This window comes from Falco peregrinus, chromosome 1 (assembly GCF_023634155.1).
Source record: "Falco peregrinus isolate bFalPer1 chromosome 1, bFalPer1.pri, whole genome shotgun sequence".
NCBI lineage: Eukaryota > Metazoa > Chordata > Aves > Falconiformes > Falconidae > Falco > Falco peregrinus.
The window spans coordinates 58,108,909-58,134,704 of record NC_073721.1 but is presented as its reverse complement, the minus strand read 5'-3'; the positions used below and the strand labels follow the sequence as shown (position 1 = coordinate 58,134,704).

The 25,796-nt window shown below is 40.9% G+C and overlaps 1 protein-coding gene across 1 annotated transcript in view; it reads right to left on the bottom strand.

Annotated features, from left to right (window-relative positions):
• SPTBN5 (spectrin beta, non-erythrocytic 5) overlaps window positions 1-25,796 on the bottom strand; it is a 99,183-nt gene that overhangs the window by 43,215 nt on the left and 30,172 nt on the right. The window contains exons 26-34 of the mRNA XM_055806530.1: window positions 25,633-25,796; window positions 23,885-24,017; window positions 22,940-23,085; window positions 22,088-22,202; window positions 20,050-20,160; window positions 18,730-18,909; window positions 14,471-14,674; window positions 13,079-13,228; window positions 655-759 (exon numbers count right to left, since the gene is read on the bottom strand). Of these exons, the coding sequence (XP_055662505.1) occupies window positions 655-759; window positions 13,079-13,228; window positions 14,471-14,674; window positions 18,730-18,909; window positions 20,050-20,160; window positions 22,088-22,202; window positions 22,940-23,085; window positions 23,885-24,017; window positions 25,633-25,796 (1,308 nt within the window). The remainder of the gene's footprint in view (window positions 1-654; window positions 760-13,078; window positions 13,229-14,470; window positions 14,675-18,729; window positions 18,910-20,049; window positions 20,161-22,087; window positions 22,203-22,939; window positions 23,086-23,884; window positions 24,018-25,632) is intronic.

Genomic DNA, 25,796 nt, shown 5'->3' with positions numbered 1-25,796 from the left:
GGAAGGTAGCTCTCAACATGAGCAATCATCCTGGCAGGGAGCTGGCAGAGGTTCTGGGAGCTCATTACTTCTGGGAAACCCAGGCACAGCCCCAGGCCTGAGTTTAGCCATACCCTGGATGAATTACAGCAGTGGCCACCAGCCAGGCAGATTCCTTTACATGTGGGTGAGCAATTCAACATCTATTCCAAAGGTGCAAAGAAGCTAGCCAATTTGGTACAGACGTGGTATACCAAACGTACATTTAAATAATTAGACAAGTAATCCTCTCTGACCTATTGTATTTTACTGGCTTTAAAAGCCACTGATTTCTTTTTTTTTTTTTTTAAATGAAAAAAGCAGAAACTTCTGACATTCGTAACACACAATATTGGCCTGTTTCAAACATTTCTTCTGGTAAGTGCCATTATTCAAGTTGCTAAACAGTTTTCCTGTCTACTGCAAGGCAATACAAGCAGGACTTGGGCATGGAATGTTTAACAGTTGTTCTCCACTGCTCTGCCTCTTATTTCCCTGAGCCTCCCCATTTTCTCTTTGGTTCACGCATATCAGGCATATTGCACCTGTCAGCAATTTATTGTGTTGCCATGTTTAAAAAAATTAAAATAATTCTAGCTCATGGGTTGGTAGAATATTTGCTGTTGATTTTCATACCTTCTCATCCTGTGATGCCAGAAGCTTCTCAAAAGCCTCATGTTTCCTTATCAGCTGTTCTACTTCATCTACAGAGCTTCCGAGGTCACTGCTTTTCAAATAAATCTATAAAAAAAAAGTGTGATATTTTTAAGGTGGATTAATTATCATATAAACCTGATGCATAAATGTGAGAAGAGGTATTAACTCCACAGCTGAGGGTACACTTGAGAGGGAAAAGAAAAGGAACAGGAGGCAACTGAAACTGAAGATCAAATAGTAGAGTCCCATGGTCTTGAGCAAGAAAGAGAAGCACTAACAGTTCCAGCTAAGGAAAGTGACCGATCGCTGCTTGTCGCAATCGCTGAGTCACAAGGCTGGCAGTGAATTCCAGAGGTCTAAGCCATCCTTGTAATCCAAAGTTAGATTAACACTGTCATGTCTGACAGATGTCTGTATGATTCCTTCTTAGAAGGCTTCCAATAACAGAGACTTTGCAGCCTCCATGGGCAATTTATTCCTGTACTTTTACTGTTAGCCTGAAATACAAATACCTAGCCTGAAAATGCATTGCTACCACTTCACCTCATCATATACTGCCCTTTTCACACTAAGGAGATAATTACTAAATCTAGGCTAAAACTACCACGATCTGATCAAACATTCCACAAGGGCTGTGTCTTCTTGACTCTGGATTATTTTTACTGCTCTCCTCCAGATTCTCTTCATTTCCACTTATTTTGAAATGAGTTTCCTAATACTTGATGCCATAAGTGGCAATCAGCAACAAGGCTGTCTGAGTGAAGGTAGTGAAGACAGCAGAGAGCTTACGTGTGCCTTTCAAGCTGTAATCTTCTGCGTGTATCTGTGCATGGTGTTTTAACTTGTACACAATACCACGAACCAAGTTCACCTTGCAATCTACTGTAAGCTTCCATAAACTTCTCAGAAGAACTGCTATCAGACCAACTGGTCCCCATTATATCTTTATGCAGCTGGTTATTTCTGAAAAACGTCACAGCTTGCACCTGCACCAAGTGCACTACATCTGTTATTTTTCCAGGCCATCTTTCCAACTTGCCTGCATTCATTTTATTTACTGTCTGTCCTGTCATTTCTGACACAGAGAGACCTTACTTTAAAATAACAAATGCAATTTTAAGGAAACTGACCTCTGCACTATTGACTTTTGACACTGTGAGAACCTTTTCTAACTAATTCACACACTTCTGAGGCACACCTGTGTTTCTTGACTCTTTTCTACTGTTAACAAAACTGGCCTCCCAATTATTTCTGCCATGCCTTCTCCTACCTTCAGTTTTGTCAAATGCAAAAGAACAAACAATGTAGTTACCTATTAACAAAAAAATAAGCTTTTCTGCAAGCCAGTAGGAATTTATTCTTTTCCAGTGGATTTAGTTGCCTGCAGGTTCTTCCTTTATTGAATGACAAGATGACAGCAGGACAAAAAAAACCTAATCAGAGGCTGTGATGGGACATGAGCAAAAATTACCTGTGGACAAGGTTCACAGGGGAGTAAGTATGACTGGAAAGACTTTTGAAGCTCAGGCTGCTATGAGGGACTGTGTTTATCAGCTGGGATATAGCACTGTGTAATCCATTCTGTGAGCTCACGGAATCCTAGGTATTTGGATAAGATTGAGAAATTCTAGCCAGCAACTCTACCTGGGTAAAGTACAATTAGCAGAGATGGAAGAAGAATTTGAGACCAGTAATACAGTGCGAAAGAATTAAGAGGCAAGAAAGAAACCGAGTAGAATCAGTGAACCAACACAACCGCTAATAGTTTCAGAAGATGGCTGGTGAAGAACCTAAGTTAATTTGTGCCTTAAAACCACAGACATGCACAGGAAAAAAAACGTCTAAAGAGATCTCTCTTGCTTTGCAAAACATTGCTGTTCCACAGCAATCTTACAGGCTGTTTTTTATAGGACAGAAAAGATACTCTCTGGCAGCTGCTTTAGAAAACCAGTAACGGTGCTCGCTGTCGGCCCAGAAGCACTGGATGACTGTCTAACCCCACAGAGTATCTTCTGAAGAAGTTTCCAAGGCGCATGTTGTGTGCAGGGGAATCCACACCTACGGGTTGGGGTCTGAGTGCACCAAAAGGCTGTGGTGGCCCTGAGCATCCCCCAGATGGCCCTCCCAGGGGTCCCCCAAGGCTCAGCCCTGGCCAGCCTTCCTGAGCTGCGCTGAGGGGAGGTCTGAGCCTGCCCTGGTCCTCCTGGACAGAAGCCAGATTTCAGTCATTACCTCGCTCCACCACCTTGATCTCCAGCTGTTGATGGACCTTGTTACTGCTGCTGCCAGCCGGTCCTCCTTGGCAGCTGTGACTAAGGGGACTGACAGGCAGACCTGGCCTGACTTTCTCGTTCATTTTGGGGACTTAATGAGAGGAATATTTTGCATATACAGAAAAATGCACAGAAGAATATCATGCCCAGGCCAGATGTTCAAACTGCTTTTTAATAACCTATGCCGATTATCAGAAGAAAGGTGAATAAATCCCAACACGGTAATCGCTGTCAAGAAGAGGGGAAGGCCACTGTACAACAGACCTAAGTTTTAATAAGTCTGGCCCATTACATTAATCACCAGGATGCCTAAAGAAATACATTAACATTAATGCCTCTGTTATGCATGTTAAATACGACCCCCACCCGAAGACAAATACTGTGTCATTCAAACTTTAATCCTTTCATCTGTCCTATTCATCAAGTGTGTGAAATTATGACAGTTTGTTTGGTTTTAGTTTGCTCTTGTGGAGGAAGATCTCTACACGTGTGTATTCCAGATCTGCCTACTGTGATGCTCTGTTAAACCACCTATAATTACCATCCATACTTACACTGCTGTTACTATCACGGAAATAAAACGTTATTGGCTAGATTTAACTCACTCCTGTTTGGGGTACACAAATGTACAGTCACATACTGCTTGTCTATTCTGGTGTTTTAAACACTGCTTTAAAAGCACTGTGGCTTCTCTGTGATATTTTGTGGATTATCTGCCAATTTTGGTCAAAGAAGATTCACCTGAGGAAGCAGAAAATTCCTGTAATTTTCCACATGTTACTCCTCAACCTTTATTTAGCAACTGTTAGCAGTGAAACTGCAAACTCTGATACCTGAAATGCTCAGCCATTAGTTTCTCTGCTCATATATCTGTGGTGGAAGAAAAAGGCAATGGATATCTACTGGTAAAGACGGTTACTTTCTTTGGAAAAGAGAAGAGAGACATCTGAGAGCGGGCGTGTGGGACGGTGAGTCATAAGCAGCTGCCACTGGAGTTCTCAGTGCCTTGCTCCCACTGAAAATCACTGCACACAAGTAACACCAAGCGTTCAAAGCCCCATTCCTTTAGCTGTTACAGCAGTGGGAAAAAGTCCTCCTGAGTTCCAAAAGACTTGGACCAGGTTCTCCAAGTAGAAGCCTGGGCAAATGCTCTTGGGTACCTAGGTTTTAATACTGAGAAAGAAAACTGGTGCACAAGAAAACCGGCTGCCTAAGTTACAGGAGAGGCGACAGCAGTGCACTTAGAAGAGAGCAGCCCCAGCAGTACTAACAGTGCTTCTTGGAGAGCTGGTGAGGTGAAAACTTTCCATTCGTCTTTTGAATACAAATCTTACGAGAGCAATTGCTAGAATCAGAACTGCAACATTTTTTTCATTTAAGCATTTGTTATACCAATCTGAAAGCAGAATGGAAACTGGCTCCCATGCTGCAACGCTGGCCTGTGGTCAACTACATCACTTTTTGGCATATTTTTAGACAGGTCCCCAAACTCCTGCTTTGAATGAGATGTGTTGATTTCACATACAAAACACTGCATAGCTCTCCTCAGGTAACATACCAGGCACACAGCAGGTATAAACTTTCTTTCAAGTCTGTTTCTGTTATGAATCATGGCCCATCATCAGGAATGTAATGTTCAGCCACATAAAACACCAAAGACTTCACCACTGGCTACATAATGGGCTCATTTTTAAGTGAAGACTTGCAAAGATGGTTAAAACCACAAAATGAACTTGGCCCTTTCTGAGATTTGAGATGAAGCATGAAACAAATAGCAAAGTTGTTAACAGTGCAAAGCACAGAAGCAGAGGTTTTAACCCTACTTAACTGCAGTTCTTCACCATTTCTGAGCTCATTGCATAAATTTAGCCACGCTATCATAAGACTTCTTACATACAAGCTAATGCAGAATTAAATGCAAAAAAAAGTTCACTTTAAATAAAACAGTACTACATACACACTTCATGTGACAGAACAGGCCAGCTCTAACTGTTGGAGAAAAACTGAATAAAACATTTTAGTCATTAGGGTAACTATGCTCTCTGGATGCTGCAACTTCACATTTATATACACTAGGAGCTGACACAGCCCTAAGGGAAACTTGCCTTCCAAGAAGTGTCATTTTTATTTCTCTAGAAGAAAAACTATTTTAAGTATTTGTGCAAATTCACTCCCTTCTCCTGCTTCTGTTCTTCACAGTATAACAAGCTCCACAGGTTTTGCCCCTCACTGTCTGCCCTTGACTTGCTGCTGAGATTGCTGGAACTCCACTGAAAATCTTTCAGCTCTAAGCATGTACTAAAAGCCAGATTTACTCCCCGTTTTAAATGACTTCAATTAAAGCATGTAATCAAGTCCAAACTCTCTGCCAGGTAGATAACAACAAGGTTTGATTTGATTTACTTCTGATGAATGAAAATACAAAAAAGAATTAATGAAAAAAATTTTTAGCAAAGTAAATAAACGCACTTCATACCATGATTATATATGGTTCACAAATATGTTGTACTACGCTTCATTTGAATAAAAGTTATAACAAGCTATCATGCTAACAAATACATACACCTCTTCTATCATAGTGACATCACTGTATTATTGGCCTCTGGCCTCACAATCTAGATGCAAAGTTCTAATGTTAAAAGTATTTAAAATTTCCTTCCCCCCTCCCACTGCATACTCTCTCATTGGCATAATTATCCGATATTGGAAATGTACATGGGAAAAATACAGACAGAAGTCAGCACTCGTTTTCTCATAACTGCTCCAATCCCTTACTCCCACCTATCTCCTCCTCCTTCAAAATTCACAACCTCAACCTCTATCCTCTAAGTAGTAGGTGTCAGACTAGAATCCTATGCCCACAAAACATCATCAGTGAAATAATTACTTATGAAACATTTGTCTGAAGGCAGACTAACTTCCTCTTAAACTCCCCATAGCTTCACTGCTAGAAACTTAGCTGCAGTATCCAGACTTGAGATGCTGTGGAGACTAAATTCCTTTCATTTCCCTCAGGAAAGGGTGGTACCTCTCTTTTTTTAAGGGGGGTGGGGTATGTGTGTGTGAAGTGACATCTTCTTACACACTTAAATATTTTGGGTTTTGAAAAGAAGTATTACTTTTAAAAGTTACAAAACCAGGAATTAACTGTCTAGAAAGAAATACAGCATAATCTGCAAGTAAGAAAATTAAAACAGTGAAACAGAAAAAACAAAGAAAAACTACACTGAGGATTTGTCCCAGGTCCCAGACTGACTAGCAGAGAAGAAAACCAGTTCCTGGCTCTGAAATCTTGAACCTTCACAGTGCTGAACACTATGACCCAATTATGCAAGCTCTGTAAGCACATGCATAGCACTGAACATGTCATGTTGACAATAGTACTCTAATGGTTAAAATGAAACATTTGTTAAGTGCTTGAGCAGATCAGAGTGCTCAGCTTCATTTCGAATGCATTAAGCTGTAGCTCCAGTCTCGGTGACAGCAGAATGCAAGCAGCTTTCTGATTGTCTCAAACATCATCTCTCAGGAGTGGGAACATGGTAGGAAGCATACAAAAAGAAATCCACATGGCTTCATTAACAGAACTTAATACTTCTGTTTGCAAACGTTCCTAGAATGGAATGGAAATCTTCACCGCTTTCCTCCCAGATCCAAAGGATGCAATATTAACAGCGATAGATGGACACCACGTGCTCTCTGTGTGTTTGGAAGTTGAAGACGTGGTGTGAGCTGGTATGTTTGTCAAAAGGTTCTCAGGGCATAAGCTCTCCAGAGTGCATGTTTCCTGGGAAGGTCTCAAACCAGATCTTGCCCAATGGCTAGAAAGTAATCCTGAGCAGCAAACTGGATTCATTGATAGAGAGAGGCCGGCCCCCATCTCCACAGGGTGAAAAGGTGGACCAGCTATATCTGAACCATGCGTTTTGATAAAGGTTGTTGGACTTGGGCTTCTTCTAAATTCTCTTACCACATGGATAGGCATAGCAGTCCAAGGGGTGGCAAGTATCAGGGTGATTTTGGAAACCTTATGGTGAGCAGGTGTTAGACCATCACATGGAGTCCTCCTGAACTCTGGCCTAGATGAAGGGTGGTTCTGAAAGACAATCAGCTCTGGATTTAAATCCTTGCTCGTGACCTCATTCCCACTAGCTGTATCTTCTCTTCCAGTCAGCACAGCTGGGGACAAACATACATCTCTGGAGACAGTCTGCTGGGGAAGGCCAGGATACTTAGAGGAAGTCACATGAAATCTGGTGATTTGAAGGGCTGGAGACCCACCTGAAGGGAAGTCTTGTTTTGGTTTCTGGGATCCTGTTGGAAGACCGGCTGGAGTTTCAGGCACCTTCTCTAACTGCGGCATGAGCAGGCCTGAATGAGCATGACTGCCTCCAGGGGAATCTGCTTGAAAAGGCTTTATCGTCAAGCTGCAAGTTGAAATGTAAAGCTTCATTGAAGCATGGAGGTCTGGCATTTGGACACTGCACTGGCTACAGCCTTGTTGGGGTGGGAGAGAATTGCAAGGTTCCAGGGATGCATGCAGATTTTTGCTGCCAAGTGTAGAAACAGCTGGAACAGCAGACAGATCAACGTCCAGCTGTGATGTCCAGCTTGGTGGAGCTTTGCAGGAAAGGACATCAGAGGGCAAAGATACAGCAAGCTTCAAGGGACTGTTTTTTTCGGGAGAAATATGATGAACACTTTTTTCTCTTTTTGAATATTGCTTGTAAGATGCAGATGTTGACTGAATGCCAGAAACCTCATATCCACGTCCCCGGGGGTCCCTGGGAGGGCTGGAACACCTGGATGCCTCATCAGAAGGACTGACACAGCGACTAGTGATCCCAAAACCTTTCCTCCGGTCTGTGTGTGCCAGGAAGACATCTAACCTTGAACAGTAAGCTTCAGAAGACACACTGCTTGGTGGTGAGCTGGCATTTCCTGCAGCAACTGCCTGACCGGTGGGAGGATGCCATGCTGATGCTGGCACCTTTTGAAAAGGCCTGTCCCGCACAACAGATTCAAAAGGAGGAGGTGGGGTCATTCTGCTGGAAGACAGCATCACTTCCACAGTGGAGATATAGGTTGCAGATGAAAGATTGCAGCGATGGTCCCTGCATGACATTCTGAAGCTTAGTCCTAAACGATGCAAAAATCAAAGCCACAGGAACTTGCCTTTCCCCCTGTTTTTAAAACCAACTCCTAATCCTTTTTCCTTTGGCACTGGAAATTTCCATTCTTCCTCTGAAGCAAAGGAATGAGAGATGAATACATCTTCACCAGAAAAAAAAATTACAAACTAAGAAAATCCACATTCAAAATAAAAATGCACAGCTCTTCCAATACTGCTACCATTGCCTGTCAGGTCTGCAAAGTGATACGAGTGTGGGATAAGCAGAAAGATAAATTACAGAGCATAAGGCTCTGCTCCCTGAGTGTTCTGACAGTGAGACTGCAGACAGAGTAGGAGGGAGCCAAAAACGCCTGCCAGAGACAGCCTGCGAACTCACTGTTATTTCATCTGCGAAAAAAAGGAAAGCAGCTAACCTGAGCAATGCATCTGCTGCTGTAAAAAGATTAGAACAGAGCAGAGTGTACTGGACACTGCTTCTGCTCAAAGCAAAAATGATTTTTTTGCTTCTTTCTCTTTTTCAGCTGTTGCTTGTCTGCACTCCAAATGGCAAGATCTGAGTTTCCAGGCCTTAGGAGAGTTTCCTGTAAGAGTTCCATGCACTGGCACAACCGAATTTGTAATAATAAAAAAAAATAGAGAGATAGATGTTTGCCTAATTTTGTCCACATGTGCTCTATTTTCTTTAGCATAGAACAATCCTAGACTAAATATTGCAGAAAACCTTCTAAGGTTTAAGTAACCTGGATGTAATATAAGTTGCTGGCATAAAGTCAAACCTGTAACACTGGCATCGACAGCGAATGAGAAAGCAGTTCTCAGTAGTAGTTCTTAGCTCTAAAACATTCCTCTATGGCCTTCTTCCTTCCCCTCTTCCTTGCCGCTGGGGGAAAGACTTGTTCTAAAGCATATGAAGTACTGGGAAAACAGGATCAAAAAAATTATGGGGTGGCAGAAGCTGCCTTCTCACACACTTATTTTGCAGATGTGCAAAGTAAAATGCACATGACTGAGCTTTACCTCAAACACAAAAGTCAGATGAAACATAAGGGGTGGAGAGATTTATACTTGTTTCCTGACAGGAATCCTTTTTGCATGTGTGCTTGCTTTTGTCCTTTCTGAAAGCACTAAATGACAAAATTCCCATTGGGAAAGTAGTCCGATAGTCTTCAAGTGATGCCTTGGCTGAATACTTTTTGAAAACGCATTTGAAAGGACTGCTTTCCTACCATCCTGCCTGTCTCCCTAGGGACCAGAGTCTGCATCACTATGCAGCCACATTTTAATTCCGTATAGTAGTAGTAAAGCTGCATCCAAAAGGAATACATTCCTCTTCCAATTTTTTTTCAAATGCAGAGAAGTAAAATACAAATAGTGGCTAAGGAACTAAGTGAAGCAATGAACTAAGTTCATTGCCAAACTGTATATAGCGATCCACAAGGCAGACGGTGGCAGCTGCAAAAGACAGCTCTGCAGTTCTTGCTATTTCTCTCTCATTCAGATGGGAGTCTAGCAGCACAGGAGTGACTCACTTGAAGAATGACCACACTTAGAGATGAGAGAAGAAAAGCAGTGGGGGGATAGTCTGGGAATACAGGAATTCCAGCCATAGAGGAATCAGAATTGTGGTACCGTTTCTATTCAGGGCCAGGCTGACGCACTACGTATTAAGGCAGAAGGTAAATTCCTTCCTGTTCTTCTGTGAACAGCAGCAAATGAGCCACCTCTTGCAATGATTTGCCTTCTTTGTTGATTTCATCCCATAAATTCTTCAAACACAGCTTATTTTGTATGTAAACACATATACCTCTGTCGTCTCAGCAGCATAACAGCCTAAACCTGCATCACTGTATTTATACTCACTGTGGACTGACATTGCTCTCGACACTGAGGTGCTCATCAGCATTGCCAGGTCTCAAATCAGTAAAACTAACTTAAAGACAGCAAAATATGATTTAAAATGCACAGGTAGCAATGGAATATGAAGTATAGCTGAGACATACCATGAAGAAAAGGCAGCTACCTAGGAACATTGGCTTGCCTGAGAGCTAAAGAGTATTGGTGAAAGCACTTTTGCTGAAGTGTCAGCTGTGGGTTAAAAGCAAGATGACAAGAATGGACAACTCAGGAATGAGTCACTATGATGGAAGAAAGCTAGTAGCTCATGAAAGGAAAGCTGTTCACAGTATCGGCCTAACTGGTGCATCCAGAGTAGCGGAAGTTGAAACTCATCCTGAATGCTCACAGCTCACTGAGGATCTGTTTGCTTGCATCCTTGGATATGAACAAACTCAGCATCTTTTCTTCCCATCTAACAGCACTTGCATATTTCCTGGGTTAAATTTCAGCACTAATCCATAACAGTCTCTTCTAGGCACTGTGGTACCTTGGTGATGGTAGGGACTGTTGTCAGTGAAGAAGGAAACATATGGCTGACTCTGATAATTTAGAAATCCATGGCATTCTGTAATTCCTTCATGTATTGTAGGTAGATACATGGCCACCAACTGCAGTATCAGGGACATTTGTCTATATGGCAACACCACTAAGACCTACTTTTTTATAACAGTAACTCTGAGAGCATGCAACTGCAATTCTTTACATGTACAGACCTCTCACAAAAGGAACAGTTCTTCAATCAGTGGTAATCTTCTGAGGATTAAATATAAGCAAAAAGAGAAACAAAAAGTTTATGAATCTTCCTTCCATAGCCAGAGGATTCTTTTCAACGTAAGTGTTCTTTTTTTTAAAAAAAAAATAATTCAGAGGCAGAGGGTGGTGGAGGGAACATGAGAGCGTATGCATGCCTCCCTCATTCTCTATACCTGCACGGATGAGACCAACTTGTCATCATTCCCCTCTCCTTATTTTCTTGTCATTCTCCCTGACGGTAAAATATCTCTGTGAAGGGGTGCTGGGAGGGACAGCCAAGTATCCATGCTTTACTGTTCCACCTCCTGAACTCAGTTCTCACTGTGAGTACCAGGCTCCTTGGAAGTCCACAGAGAAAATCCTATGAAAGAAAGACTCTTGATAATAGAACTGCCCTTCATGATCCTCAGGGTCACAGTCTTCAATCTAGGCTTTGCTTTGGTTGAAGAAACTTGTGGTAGGAGGCAGGCACTGTAACTGATCCTACCAAGAGCATTTCCCCAGTCTGTAATGAACACCCACCCCTTCTGTAGCAGTCTACCTCAGAGCATATGGCAATGGTAAATTCACCTGAATAAAGAAGTAATATGAATTGCAGTTTACTTGTACAGAATGTGCTGAGGGCATACCAGAAATGCCAGATGCAGCCTCTTTCATGTAAGGGTAACATAGTCTTTTGCCACCAGGACTCATGACTGAGGGGCAAGAAGAAACGCTACCCCATAGTAGCTTCCTATGCATTTATTTACCTCTGAGGTATATACAGCAAAGCAGATGCCACAGCCACAGAGTCTCTGCATGTTGGCTGATCTCCATTTCATGAAAAGAGAAAGAATACAGTTGAAAAAATTAGGTAGAGTTTATATTTTCCCTGACAATGCTACTCATGCAGGAGCTTAGCTTACAAGCAGTATCACTGCTTGGTAGGAAATCGAGACTGATATAATGCAAATTGTGCCATTTGTTAATTAAGCAACAAATAAAAAAAATTATGGGCAGAACTATGTAATATTTTATTCCAGAAACTGAACCTAGGTGAAACACTCTTAGTTTCATGTTTCAGCACCAACTCAGAACGCAGGCCATGCTTGCCAAGGGTGCCAATTGTAGGGAATTATGGAGATACGCATTTCCTTCAAGGAATGAGCGGCAGAAGGCTCCAAGCCCATGAGTCCCAATGGGTTAAGTACCACCACATGGCACAGTTCAGGGTCGGTTTTCCAAAAGGTTTAGTGCCAGTGACAAAGCACTGGTGGAAAACAGAGCTCAGCACAAACTGAGAGCCATTCATTACATTATGCTGCCAGTGGTCTTGGAGAATTAAGAATTATAGTTCCTTAACAAAAAATGACCCAGAGATACAACACTCCTTCAGCTTTGCTTCAACCCTTCAGTTGGGCAATCTTCAATCCTCTGATGTGGTTTGCATGCCAAGTCTCAGCACACATACAGCAATCTATCAATCCATGAATTTGCAGAGTGTGACTGGAAAAGATGTCTGAATTCTGCACTCAGTTTTGTCACAGCATATGTCAGACCTCAAGCTGGAGCCTTTTAGAAGGTTGCATGAATCCAGGAAAGTGCAAGAACAACAAAAGATAATCTAATATTGGTGGGAAAAAAATCTATTTCAAGAGCTGCAAAATGATTATAAGAACTTCCTTCTGTCTTTGCATTAACTATATCAGCTCGTTCTTCTCATGAGAGGGCTTGTTTCATTAGCTCATCTTTCTCTACTGCATCCAACAGAAACTAATATTCCTTACGATCAAATTCTTTCAGTTGTTGTCCACACTGCTATCAACCGCCTTGCAGAACCGAGAAGTCAATTCCTTTTCCTGGATTAACTCACACTGCCAACATCCATATCCTACTAGCTGCATTTCCCCAGCACTAACCCTCAGCCTGGGGTGAAGTTTCCAGCAAAGTAATCTCCCTGTCCTCCTTCAAATACTGTTTACAATTTCCCTTCTCTCTGAAGCACACAGAACAACTTGCCAGTGGCTAAGCAGTTTGCATGCAAGTTGACTAATACTGGACTGTTGACTCCCTCTTCTGTTGTGACTGATCTGCTGGCTCTTGTGTTCATTTGCAATGAATTATCTTTCAGCTAAGGATCATCTTTTTGCTTCTGGTTCCACACCTAAGCCCCATAAGAAATGCAGGTGCTTGTACATTGCTACGGTCTCCAAGGGATATCACAATGCATATTATAGCAACAAAAAAGTGTGTCTTGTCAGTACACAGGATTTTAAGTTGTAGGCGAACAGCAGTGCCCCTTTTAGTTTGGAAGAGTTCAAATGCTTGAAGGGTTTAAGTACTTACCTCAAGTTTATAATTCACTCACCTCCTGTGAGTTTAGGAGCATGTCCAGGTGATCCCAATCCTTGTAGAACATTTGTTCTTGGTGTATTTTCTCCAGCCACTCCTTTTTCTGTTTCCATTCATTGTATACATTTTCCTTCTCTTCCAACAGAGCCTGTAGCTTCTGCTGAACCTGAAAACCATTTCCAATGGAAAACTCATGTTGGTCTTTATACCACATGGACCAGGGTAAGGTGCGAGGAGAAAGGATTAAGTGGAGTGGTGGATAAGCCCTTTGAATTGCAACAGAATTATCAAACAGAAAAAAGCAGAACAAGCTCTAGCACTTACATCTGGTGAGAAAGAGAATCAGAGGTATCTCATTTCCGGAATGGAGAAGTGCTTCTTACAGCATATACAGCACCCCAAGCCAAGAGCAAAGAAAGATAACTGTTTCACAAGTGTACCTACCAGAATTAAATCCTAATTCTTCATTACTTTTAGTCGTAACAGTGCAATTATAGCACTTCAAATTGGGATAGGACAGATACTTAGAGAAGTTACCAACATACCATATCCTCCTAATCAGTGAATACATGCCTCAATGTTAGACCATGTAATTTCACCTTCCAAACTTTGTATATCCACAGGCCTTCTATAAATATTTTTCCCTACAGTTTTCTACAGGCAAGGGACTTTACAGACAGGAAGATTTCTAGTTACTGTGGTAATACATTGCAATATTCAATTGCAAAATTTTCAGGAATTAGCTTGGTCAGATGGGAGAGTACTTTGCACAAACTCAGCCGTTTTCTGAAGATAATCAAGAGACAAGTTAATGAATTGTCAGTGGAGAAATAAACCAGTACATACTAGAAAAGAGATAATACTGTAAGAATCTTAGAAGCTATTTGTCTTGAGTAAACTGACATTTTGATTTCCATCTCTCATTTGCAGGGAATTAAATATACCAGCAGAAATCATTACTACAGAAAATGTTTCAATTCATCTCTAAACTCTCTCATATGTTTGAGTGTTCTCATTCTTTGGTTGACAGGTTTTTGTCCAGCCTGATCTGGTATGGATATAGCACTGTAATACGAAGCATAGTATTCATGTGAAAACCCAGTTTGGGAAGTTGGCAGAATTATCTCCACTGCTCAGAACACAGCAAACTTCTCGAATAAGCCAGCTTTGCTGCAGTGGGCCCTCAGGAGATGCCAGCACTCGTCTACTGCTCAGGTAGGATATGGAACAGGTGTTTTTCTGCTCAAACTAGGTAACACATTAAGGCAAATGTAAGTCATGTATATGGAAATTGTGTGAGTGTACACATGCTTTTGTATGCTTACAGCACAATATAGTGTAGAATGATAGTTACACTGGTGTTGAGCAGCTGAATGTGTGTGCCCAAACTCAAATGAGCTTCAGTTACCTCCTTTGAAGCTGTTTCCTCATCTTGCAAGAGTGAATGTCCTAGTTGTACAACATGACTGTACTTCTCTTCTCGGGCTTCAATCTCTGCCAGTAGCTGTTGATGCTGGGTAAGTCTCAGGCTGCTAGTAGAAATGTCCCGAATAGTCTCCTTGGCTCTCATTTCCCTTATTATTTCTGCTGTCCATAAGATATAGTCCCACACCTGGAACGCAAGAAAATGTGGAAGCTGAGGTTAGAGCTCAAGCTTGGGTTATCAGGCAGGAAAACCATAAACTAGCTGTTCAACTTTAAGTGAATAATAGGTAATAAAATCACAGATAAGAAAGAAAAAAATTCATTAGGGTTTAGAGTACTTCTATGAATTTTAACAAGGGAGGATAACATGACTGCAAGAATTCCTACATACTGTGATGGATCATAATGTAATATCATATCAAACTGTGTTATATGACATCAATGACAACATGATATCTTTTATTGCCCTTTAGTCTGTCATTTCTTAAGTGTTATTATCTGGTGTTATTCCTTCACAGAGGATAGAATAATATCACCCTACTTTTCTGTGACTTAGCTTTGGCTAATACATGTCTATTTGAAACTTAAGGTGTACACATACTCTAAAACAAGACTGAGAATTTGCAGGTGAAAAACAAATCCACTCACTCTAATAAAGGTGGAAAAAAGGCAAGACAGAAAAAAATGCTTAAGCATTATCAAGTATGCAGATTCAGCTCTTGAATTGTGTGACTATACAACTGAGAATGGCACAGAAACACAGTTCTAGAAGGAACAAGGATGTAATGTTAGTTCACTTTCAAAATCTGATGAACCAATAAACATATTTACAGTACCTTAAAACGCCTGAAGTATTCAGCTGAGGCAATTATGAGCAAGTACATCCTAAACCAAATCTCCAAGAATTATTTTCTGACTGTGACTGGCGAAATTTGTGCAAGTAAAAATAATTTGACATTTTCTGTGACATTCCCTGTATGTCTTTTTCTGAATTTGATTCTGCACCTTCACCAGTCCACTTACTTTAAGCACCTCACTTCAATCTGTAATAGGTGTTTTGCTCTTATGTGTCCATTGGTAAAAAAACAGGGCTGCAAAGGACTGAACTGGTGATTATATGGATGATAAATTAAGTTTTGTTATAACGTGATTATATTTGGATTAGTTTATTTGATTCTGAGTTAGTTAACAATCTTTAAGTTTTTAAGTGTATTTTAAAAAACCTGTTATATATAGTAACTGCTGAAGAAAAACGCTCTTTTACTGCAGAAAACTAAAAATTTTCCTGTTGTGAATGGTTGCTGGCTTTTCTGCTGAAGGAAACTATGTAATGGAAACTGCTTTGTGCCTGTTCCATTTTACTCAAGGATTTTTATCCGTATCATCAAAATTTTGTACAGCTCAAAGCTGGCCAGGAAAAAACATTTTCAGAAAAGCACCACAAAATTGAGATTGGCCAATCTGGGGTCCTAAGAGTTTAGGCTTTAAAGCCAAGGTAATCTTTTCTTAAGGCCAGTGAACATAGCTACAAAATTACTCTAAAGGACTGTGGTCCTTCTAGAGGGGTCCACATAGTGCACACATATTGGCATCATTTTGATTTGTAGAACTAATTACAACAGCTGGATGTCACCGTAGAAACTTGACATTGCACTTGGCATGGCAAACGTCTAAGAATCCTTGAGATTGTAAACTAAGAATTAGGAAAAAAAAATATCTTTATTAATCTCAGGATATTTAATGCAATGAAATGAGTCAAGAGCCAGTAAGAGGTTATTGGACTGCCACTGCCAGCAACATTTAATGACAGACTAGGCGTCAGCCTGCAGGAAACACATAAGCAGAGCTCAACTGAGACCATGCTGATCCTAGCACAATCTTCAGAACAAGAACCTCAGATCATTCAGAAGTACTTTGAGCCTATGTCTAAATTCCTCTGCTTTGACAGAGTGTTCTGGAAGGTTTGGAGCCCTCTGCTGTTATCGTGTATTGTCAGTTAGGGCCAGCTCTGCTGTTTAATCAGACTAGAATCGTACTTGATGGAATGAAAGGAGATACACTTGATGACTGTGCGGAATTCTCATTTCATGGGAACACTTATTTGGTTTTGTTTCACTTCTTAATCTGTGCACAATTTCATAACAAAAAAGCCCCATGGATTGCATATGAACAACACTAATGAAAAATGTACACCAGCCAGCTGTGACTAACATCAAAATTTTGTGGACCTATTGGCACAGCTGAAAGAGGAAAGGGAGCAAAATTGCCTCGTGCTCAGCAGTTTGGGGAATGTTCTGCAGCAAAGCTGCTCTTACCTACCCTAGATCTACTGAGATTCTTACAGTCATTAGACATGGCTGTATAATCCTGCCTTGTCCCATCTGGGCAGAAAGATGAGCTTACCAAACTTGTGGAACCAGCTCTTCATTTCTTCAGGAATTATTGTCAGGAAAGGAGGTGAAAATTGAGAGGATCAGGAATACTTCTTGCCAGCAGACTGACATCAAAGAGACAGAGAGGTACCTGAAGCATAATCCCATCTAGGCATGTCCCTGAGAATACAGCCACCTGGCTCGGTCATTTTGTTTTATGATGTTAAGAAAGTGCCTTAATGACTGTGTAGCCCTCTATTAAGCACTGACAGATAGATTTATACATTTCTAAGGTGTTCATTGCTTGCAAATTTACCAATGAAGATGAAAGGACACTCTGCCAGACCAAGAAACAGGCTACAGATTTGCCGTTCAGATCACAAGATGCATCACAGACTTCAGCCAAAATGCAAACCAAAGGTATTTTGTATCGTTCCAGCAATAAAAAGAAAAAAGCACCCTCACCAACCAGGACATTTTCTATCTGAAGTCAATAGATAAATTTATGACATAAAGTTCTGAAATCAATCAATAACAAAGCAAACTGAGTGACTATGCTATAACAGATAAATCCACAAAGATCCATCTCCTGATGAAGCTGCCCCCAGGCTGAAGACTTCAAGAGTCTAATATATGTTAGAAGAATACATACTAGAAGAAGTTTGCCTTGTTCTTACTATCATTGCTAGGTACTGTCAGAAAGACAGTAGACAAATGAACCCTTCACCTACATCAGTAAAGCCACTCTAATTTTCCTTAGGTCATATTCTAAATTAATTTTATTTCCCCATCAACAATTCTGCACAAAATAGTGGATTCTTAACAGTTAAAAAAAGCACGCAACCAAACTCTCAAAAACCCAAAGTGCCATAAACTGGTTTGTGCCAAATGCTGGTTTGAACACTTTTAAGAGACTTAAAGTGGATTAGCCTAATTTGCAGAAGCCTCTTATGCTAACACAAAAGCATCACGTACACTCTATTGTGGTCTTGATACCAGCTCACAACCTTAAGACAAACACATGGAAAGCTTTTTTCCAGGTGAGCATACCCTGGATATTCTCTGCTTCCCAGCAAACATGGAAACAGAATGTGAACTACCACAGGTATCTTTAATTGAAGTTACACCTGGAATAGTTCAAGAATAAAAAAGACATACAAGTATTCTAGAAATCTACATTAGCAACTTCATGATAAAAGGGGGCATCCTTGCTGTTTTAGTAACTGCTCTTGCAGAACATCCAGCAATAATCTACTGATTTGCAGTAGTGTAGCTCAAGTGACTTCACTGAGAGCGACGTTTGCCAAGTATTCTGTGGCAAATCACAGCTCAGCAACCTACTGAGTCCTTTGGAGACAAAGCTACTGTGCATTGCAGATGGTACACTGATATATGCGTATCACTGTGGTTTAGCAACTGGAGAGGTTACTGCAAAGACCAGCGAGTTGTTGTTGATACATTCCATGAAGTAAGTTAACTGAGGGTTACTGCACGCCCTGAGAGAGAGAACAAACTTCTAGCCATTATAAAAGGGAGTCTAACATCTGTTTTTATCACTCTTACTCAGTGGGAATTGCAGAGCTTTGAAAAGACTACCGCTACTCCTGCAAAGCGATGACAGTTTCTGACAACTATCAGTTATCCCATACACTGCCAGATACAAGCCTTCTTCCACACAGAAGGTAAAAGATCCATAGCCTCTAACACCCTTCTAAATAGCTGCAAGCACTGAAATACTTGATTAATAACACAGATACCACCTGCAGCCTTTTAAATCAACTTTGCAGCTTGGAACTATACACCTATGATTCACACACATTGAAAGCAGCTTTCCTCTGTGTACCAGTGGACAGAAGGCAGAAGTGCTTACATGTGCCTGAAACTGGTAAAGCTTGTATGCTTGTTCCAGAAGTTTCTTGCGCAGTGCCACTTTAAACTTTAGGGCCTTCCAGTTGGTCACTATCGCCTGCTGCTTTGCTTTCAGGTCTTCCACCTGCTTCTTTGAGCAATGGGTTAGAACATGATCTGTGGAGTGGATCAGCTCCTGCAGCTACACACAGGGACAAAAAAAGACAGTAAGAAAGAGAACCATAGAGATTCAGGTGGTATCAGAAAAGTTATAAGGGTTATGTTAATTGTACATGAAGCTACAATTCAAGTAACATTTTCTGATCTCATTTTTCTCATGCTAAACAAAAGCTTCCCTAATTTCAGTTCTATGGAATAACAGTGACATCCAGTGTTTCCTAAGGCTCATCACAACAGTAATTTTTCAAATAGGCAGACAGATTTTGTTTCTCCTTTTTACCACATCATTTATTACATCTGTAATGTAAATAATACCTAACCATACTGTGTTTTCCCCAATGACCACACAGATTAACTGCGACTACATTCTCTTCATGCATATCTCATGATTTTTTACCTTTAAAAGTAACAAGCAGCTGGTGGGATTAACTCTAGCATTATTCGCCACAAGGCCAAGGCATGAGGCCACTGATATTACTGGGATAACTACTTAAGTAATGTCAATATAACACACACAGTGTTAACTATACCATTACATTTACTAAAAAGGATGAAAACTCATACTAGCGTTATTGGTCTAGTTGAAGCTAAGCAAATCTACACACAAGGAAACTGTTCTCATGAGCTGACACTTTTCACAAGTTTGTAAAATGAGCCCTATACTTCTTTCTCCCAGTCCAATACCTATCCCTCTAAACTTGTTGAAGATTCCAGACTGCCACCCCATCTTTCCTTCTACAATCCTCCATAGTCAAGCAATGCAATCTGTGTTCAATGAATATTCAGTTTCTCTGCACGTGCACCAGATTGTAGATTTTTCTTGTAATCGCCTGGAATGCTTTGAAGGCGGAGGTAAACATATCACAAAGCCTGGCATAATCATACATTTTAAACAGTGATCAAAAATATCCCTGTGAATCACTTCAGCAGCGTTCATTATACTATGTGCCTTATTTGTAAGGTTTTAAATGGCCTACTTTATCACTGTCATCAGACCTTGAACATATTAAAAAATCAGAAGGCTAAGGAAGATCCTTAGAGATTTCCAGTCTCTCACAGAGAACCTGTAATAATTTGGTTCACGATACCAAATTACTATTATGATTGTCTTGGGAACCTGAGTTTTGGCTACACATTAAAGACTACACATTACTTCCATTACCTGCTGATCATTCCCAGAGAGCTCATGCTCCAGGGCCACATGGTTTCGGAGCTGGGTTTGCACACCTCTCATGTCCTTAGCAACAACATCTGGAATACTTTTGGACTTCTCCTAGAAGGCAGAAATCAGAGAAAGCTTTGTTACTTTCTACTTCCAAGCAAAACACACTACAAGCCTGCTTGTGTAGTGCAACTCTTTCTGCAGTTAAGGACATCCTGGGTTACTCAACTATGACAGGGAAAAGGAAGCTGGAAAAATCTGTCCTAGTGCATCTTCCTAGTAATTCGGCTGTAAGTATCTTAGTGATTAAGCTAGCCAACCGGAGTGTGAGAGATGAAGGTTCAAGTCTTTCCTTGATCAGACAATACAGAAGAATCTCTTACAGGCTCTGTGCTGGGAATCAATCTTGAACAGCTGCTGCAGTGACATATAGTGAATTCTTACAGTAGCATTATCAACCAACAGTTTCAGGGCATTCTTTGGGATACAGGTGGTCTGTCTTGTGAACATCTTTAGATAAAGATTTAGTTATACATGCTCAGGAAAGATTACTGTGAAGACGAGAGAAATGGAGAGACCATCACATAAAAGGAGACTTAAACATTTACTTAGCTCAGCAAAGGTTCAGGGGGACTTAGCTGTTACAGAGACATGCACTGGGAACACAGCAAGCGAAAAGAAAAGGCACTTCAGCTGGAGGACAACACTGTTGCTAGAATAAAATTATCAGAAACTAGCTCCAGGTCAACTGAGGTGAAAATTAGAAGAACATTTCTAACCACTGGACAAGTACCTTTCTGTAACAGATTGACAGGCTGGTCTTGGGGTGCCAACAACTCCTGTAGGAAGAGATGCATGCTGTAGTTGCCTATGCTATGATGGTACTGGAGTTGGTGACTTAAGCAAAATCTTGTAGTGCTACGTTCCTATGAGAAATGGCTTTCCCTGGTAGACATCTAACCAGGGTACACAGGAAAGGATGGGCAAGATAACTGGATTGCTCTCCCACACAGTAGTGAAGCTTATTAACAAGATGTGACCCAAGAAGGCGTATTGGTTGCCAGGACCAGGCTCAGAATGGGGATAGACACAGTCAGTCTGTGTTTCTGAACTATCACTTGTCACTGCCACAGAATTAACTACTTCATCACTGAAGTTAAATATGCCCCAGGTTCTGAAAACCCCAGCCGGTATACAGTGGAATATTATGACATTTGATTTTCCATTCATAACAGGGAAAGAAAACAGGAACACCATAGCTGAGCAGGGCAGCCTCTGCCAGCACAAGCAAACAGAAAATCTACTGCATGTAACCTAACAAAGCTCTGCTGCCTTGCAAACACTGGAAGCTCTGCTGGATCACCACCTCCTGTACACATCTGCATTAGAGAAACCACACCGCTCTTTACAGCAAGGATGTGGTTTCTCTGTGAAATTCTTCAGGATGCTCAGATAAAACTGAGGGCTGAAGATTTGCATTGGGAGTTCTCCCCTCAGTTTTCACACTGGGACTGTTTGAAATTATGGCCAGTACTGGGAATTGAAATGAGAGGAAAATATTTTTGGCCCGTCTTTTCACATCGGGTCACATGATTGTCTGACAACCTTCCAAGGCTAACTATAACTATCACTGTAACGCAGACACCTTTCTCACAAGACAGTTCTTTCTTCAGTACATAAAGCTGATGGTTTACAAAGAACCACCACAGTGAGGCAGTAAACGGTTTCTTAGGCCTGATGACTGCAAACATTACTATATGCATTGCACTGTGGCCAACTCAGCTCAAGCCCCGGTTTCCTCAGCTCATCCCACAGAACAGCAACTCCAGCTGCACTTGGTTTCACCAATGGTTCTCATAAGGTGACCAGTCAGGCATCTAAGGATTTCCTAGGATTTTTTTTTTTAACATTTTTCCTAACATATAGGCTTCTTGCTGACATTTTTAAGTCAGCAGTAAGCACACTGAGAATCATAATACTCCACAAATTAAGCTGAAATGAAGTTTGCATTATATGAGACTTTCCAATTATTTTTTACCTCAATATGGGACAGAGCATCTGTTAGATCTTGGTAACACTTGTGAATTGCCTCAGCATCTCTCAGATGGTCGCCTCGTAATCTGGTGGTCTCCAACAGCTCCTCCCAGGAGTTCCTACAAGGGAGGATGGGGAAAAGAACCACGTAAAACACTTAAACCAGGAGTAAAGGAGATCGACAGTCTGAAGAAAGACTAAAACCAAGACCTCCTCTGACTTTTTCATTCCTGCCATTAAATTCTCTTGGAGCAATTCCCTGCTGGGCAGCATGTCTCATACGTTACTCTGTCCATGTCCTCCTGTCTGCTCCAAGCACTTAAGCAGATGGTCCTATATAAGGGTGCCTCTCTCTAATTTACTTTTCAGGTGTTATATGCAGGACTTAAGAGAACTTATTCAGATCGTACTGTTTCTTTATGCTTCTCTTCTGGGTCATCTTGGGCTGATGTCAGACCTAAGAAGCTCAGAACATCTTAATGTTGTTCTGCAGAGCAGTCAGGGGATTCAAACTCAAAAATGAGAAGCAATAAAGCAGCAGCTAAATTCCTAGCCTTTCAGTTAGGTGATCCTGTTTCAAAGGACAAAGGAAGTTCACTCACCCCTTACTTAAAAAGCACCTCTGATGCAATTTACAAGAAGGCAAATCAGCAAGCAGATAATGTCTGCATTTATAGTAGTCTATTTTTAAATGAGGCATGGCAGCAGCTCTGTATCAGCGAGCAAACCACATGTCTTGCAGTTAGAAAACTGGGAGGACATGCCTTATCCTTTTCTAATTCCTTGTCACTTCCTCATCCTCCTTAAAAGTGAATTGAAAGGATAACGTATTACAGAGCTAACACAAGTCTCTTACCTTAGCTCTTTCTGCTTCTGCCGAATTTCCCTGGACTCAAAATGTCCACAGTTCAGCAAATTGTCTGCCAGCTGCTGGCAAGCCACAACTCTTTTCCCAGCTGCTTCCAACTGGTGTCGGAACGTGTCATATTTGGCACAAAGTTGCTTTTGAAGGAAAAACAGCAGTAACAAAAAAGGCATTTTGAGTGGTCTCTTTTCCCAAACATACCTGCCCAGTTATCAGAGCATAGCCAAAAGACATATAATAAGCTGACTGTATTTGGAGACTGAGAAACTGCAGAGAATGACTGGATTTTACCACCAAAGACCATGAGGAGCTACAAGCTATTCACAAAACATGAGGTTTGCGATGTGGATAGGAGGAAGAAACAATTACTAAGGATAAAAACAAACATTCAATGCAGAATTCAATTATTCTATCACTTGTTTTCACTTCATCAATGCAAATGTGTATTCAGTACTATAACTGGATAATGTAGTCTGGTTTTAAGATCTAAGACACAAGATATTTTGAAATTAATTATAAAAATGAGGATACTGAATGGCTATTGATTTCTAACAGGCTGACATTAGATTAGTCTCTGTGCCATGTGAAGACATGTAGCTGCAGATGTCTGTATATTAGAATTTATGATGAAAAAAATCCTTAACGGACACAACACTGAAATATCTGGTTATTAAAAATAGAAAGGAGCTGCTCTCTGGAGGTGCAGACATTTTACCATGCAGTTGTTCCACGCAGCTCGGCCCCCACAGTAACAGGATGTGTTAGGCAATGCTGCCTGCCTGTTGAGCCAATCCTCCCCACCCACTCTCCACCCTTTTCTCTTCCTGTCTCCCAGTTATTTACACTTACAAGTTTTCAAGGACAATCTTAGAATCCTTTTACGGTCTCATTATATAGAGTTTGGTTGATTTTTGATCTGTGACTCAAAAAACTCACCAAGACATGTTCATAATCATTTCCATACTCTTCAGAGCCAGCTACTTGTTTCTGCTGAGTGATCCAGTCTTGCAGATCTTCATATTCTCGTAGAAACTCATGCAAGGTAAGAGTGTCATCCAGCTTCTTCCTTCTGTTGGGGGAAGGAGACAAGACAACACAATTAGACCAAGGGAATATAAAAGGAGGGCAATCAGTAACTTTATTCCTATTAATCCCCAAAACCTCTCACCATCAAGACTCACTCTCTTTAATGTAAGAGCTGACTTATTTCTCAAGATTGGAACTCAATCAGACTCATCGGCTGAGTTTCCCAGAAGAGCACTGTGCCTGCATGAGCTCTCTCCCTGGTTTGGGGTTTTGGGGTTTTTTTGGGGGGAATGTTTGGTTTTGGTTTTGTTTTTTTGTTTGGGTTTTTTTCTTCCCATGAGAATGTCCTTCTTTCCTGCCCCCCCCTCCCCCAAATCTGTCCTGATCTGTCTTTCAAAAAATAACTGCAGTACTTATGAAAATGAGAAGGCAACCTTTCTAATGGAGGATGGTGTGCCTGGAAGGCAAATGTTATGAAATCATTTTATGCAATTCTGCTCATATTTCTTGTTCAGCAAAATTACTGCAACCTGCTGCATATTTCTTAAAATCTGGAGTTTCTTACAATACAGCCTGACATGTTACAGGCCTTCCACAGTAAATAAAATATCAATATTCCATCTCCTAACACTGCCCGGCCATTATGCAAATGTTCCAGGAAAGATGAACGTGGCTTCCCTGTTTGCTTCACAAATGCTCTGATATCACAAGAGATGTAGCCTGATGAAAAAGTCCACCCTGGCAAGCAGAATGCAGATCAGAGGTACAAACCAAAGCACCAATAAGGCACCATGAGACCCAAATTAGCATTAAGCATGAATGAAAGCTAAACATCTCTGTGTTCAACACACAGAAACATTTTGATATTTCTCAATTAAGTGTTTATTTTTCTGATTTTCATTCACAGGTTTTTCTATTGATGCTTGGCATTTCCTCTAGGCTTAATTATTCTAGTATTCAGACTCATCTATACGTTATTCTGGTTGCAGAGCCCCATTCCTTTTCTGAGTGAAATATTTGTGGAGGAAAAACCTAAACTGTTCAGGCACTTTTTCCTTCCTGAGAACAAACCCGAAGTGTTTAAAAACCCCATGCACAAGCAAACTGTCCTGTTGTAAACATCTTAATGTAACAATAATAGAAAGGAAGGGAAATGAAAAGTAAACAACTCATTCAAGTGTAAAACCCTTCTTACATTAGTGCAGCCACCAGGCATAAAGATAAGTGTAACTGTGATTGTCTCCCTTCTGCTATGTAATGAAATAAGACATTTTCAAGCAATATTAAGGAAACCTTTTAAAAATATTTTTTTCATTTTGATAGCAGATTCCAAATACCACAAAGGCAAGTAAGAATCTGGCATCTCAAGTCACTTTACAGAAAGATGATGAAGGGCAAAGAGGAAATCTGGGGGCCTGAAATCCTTAATATGTAGCAAAACTCCAGAATAAAATGTAGAGTTCTTGCTTAGCAATAATGAAAAGCTCACAGGTGCATAGAACTCTAATACAGAAACAAGCAATTCCCTAAATACTTGAAAAAAAGAGGACATAATGGATATGATCTAAATTCCAGTGAGGTAACTGGAGATAATCCTTCATTGACTTCAGTGGGCTCTGCATCAAACCTAGTATCCAAGAGGCAGTTCTAGTTTATACCTCACTGCTGCTAGTTCTTGCAGCTCCTGGAGTCTTGAATGAACTTGCTCCTTTGGTGCATCAACCTCAACATACTGGATGGAGCCCACAAGAGAAAGAGTTTGGGCACTTTCACTCAGTTCTTTCATCATATTTTGGTAAATGGCAATCTCATGCTCCAGTGC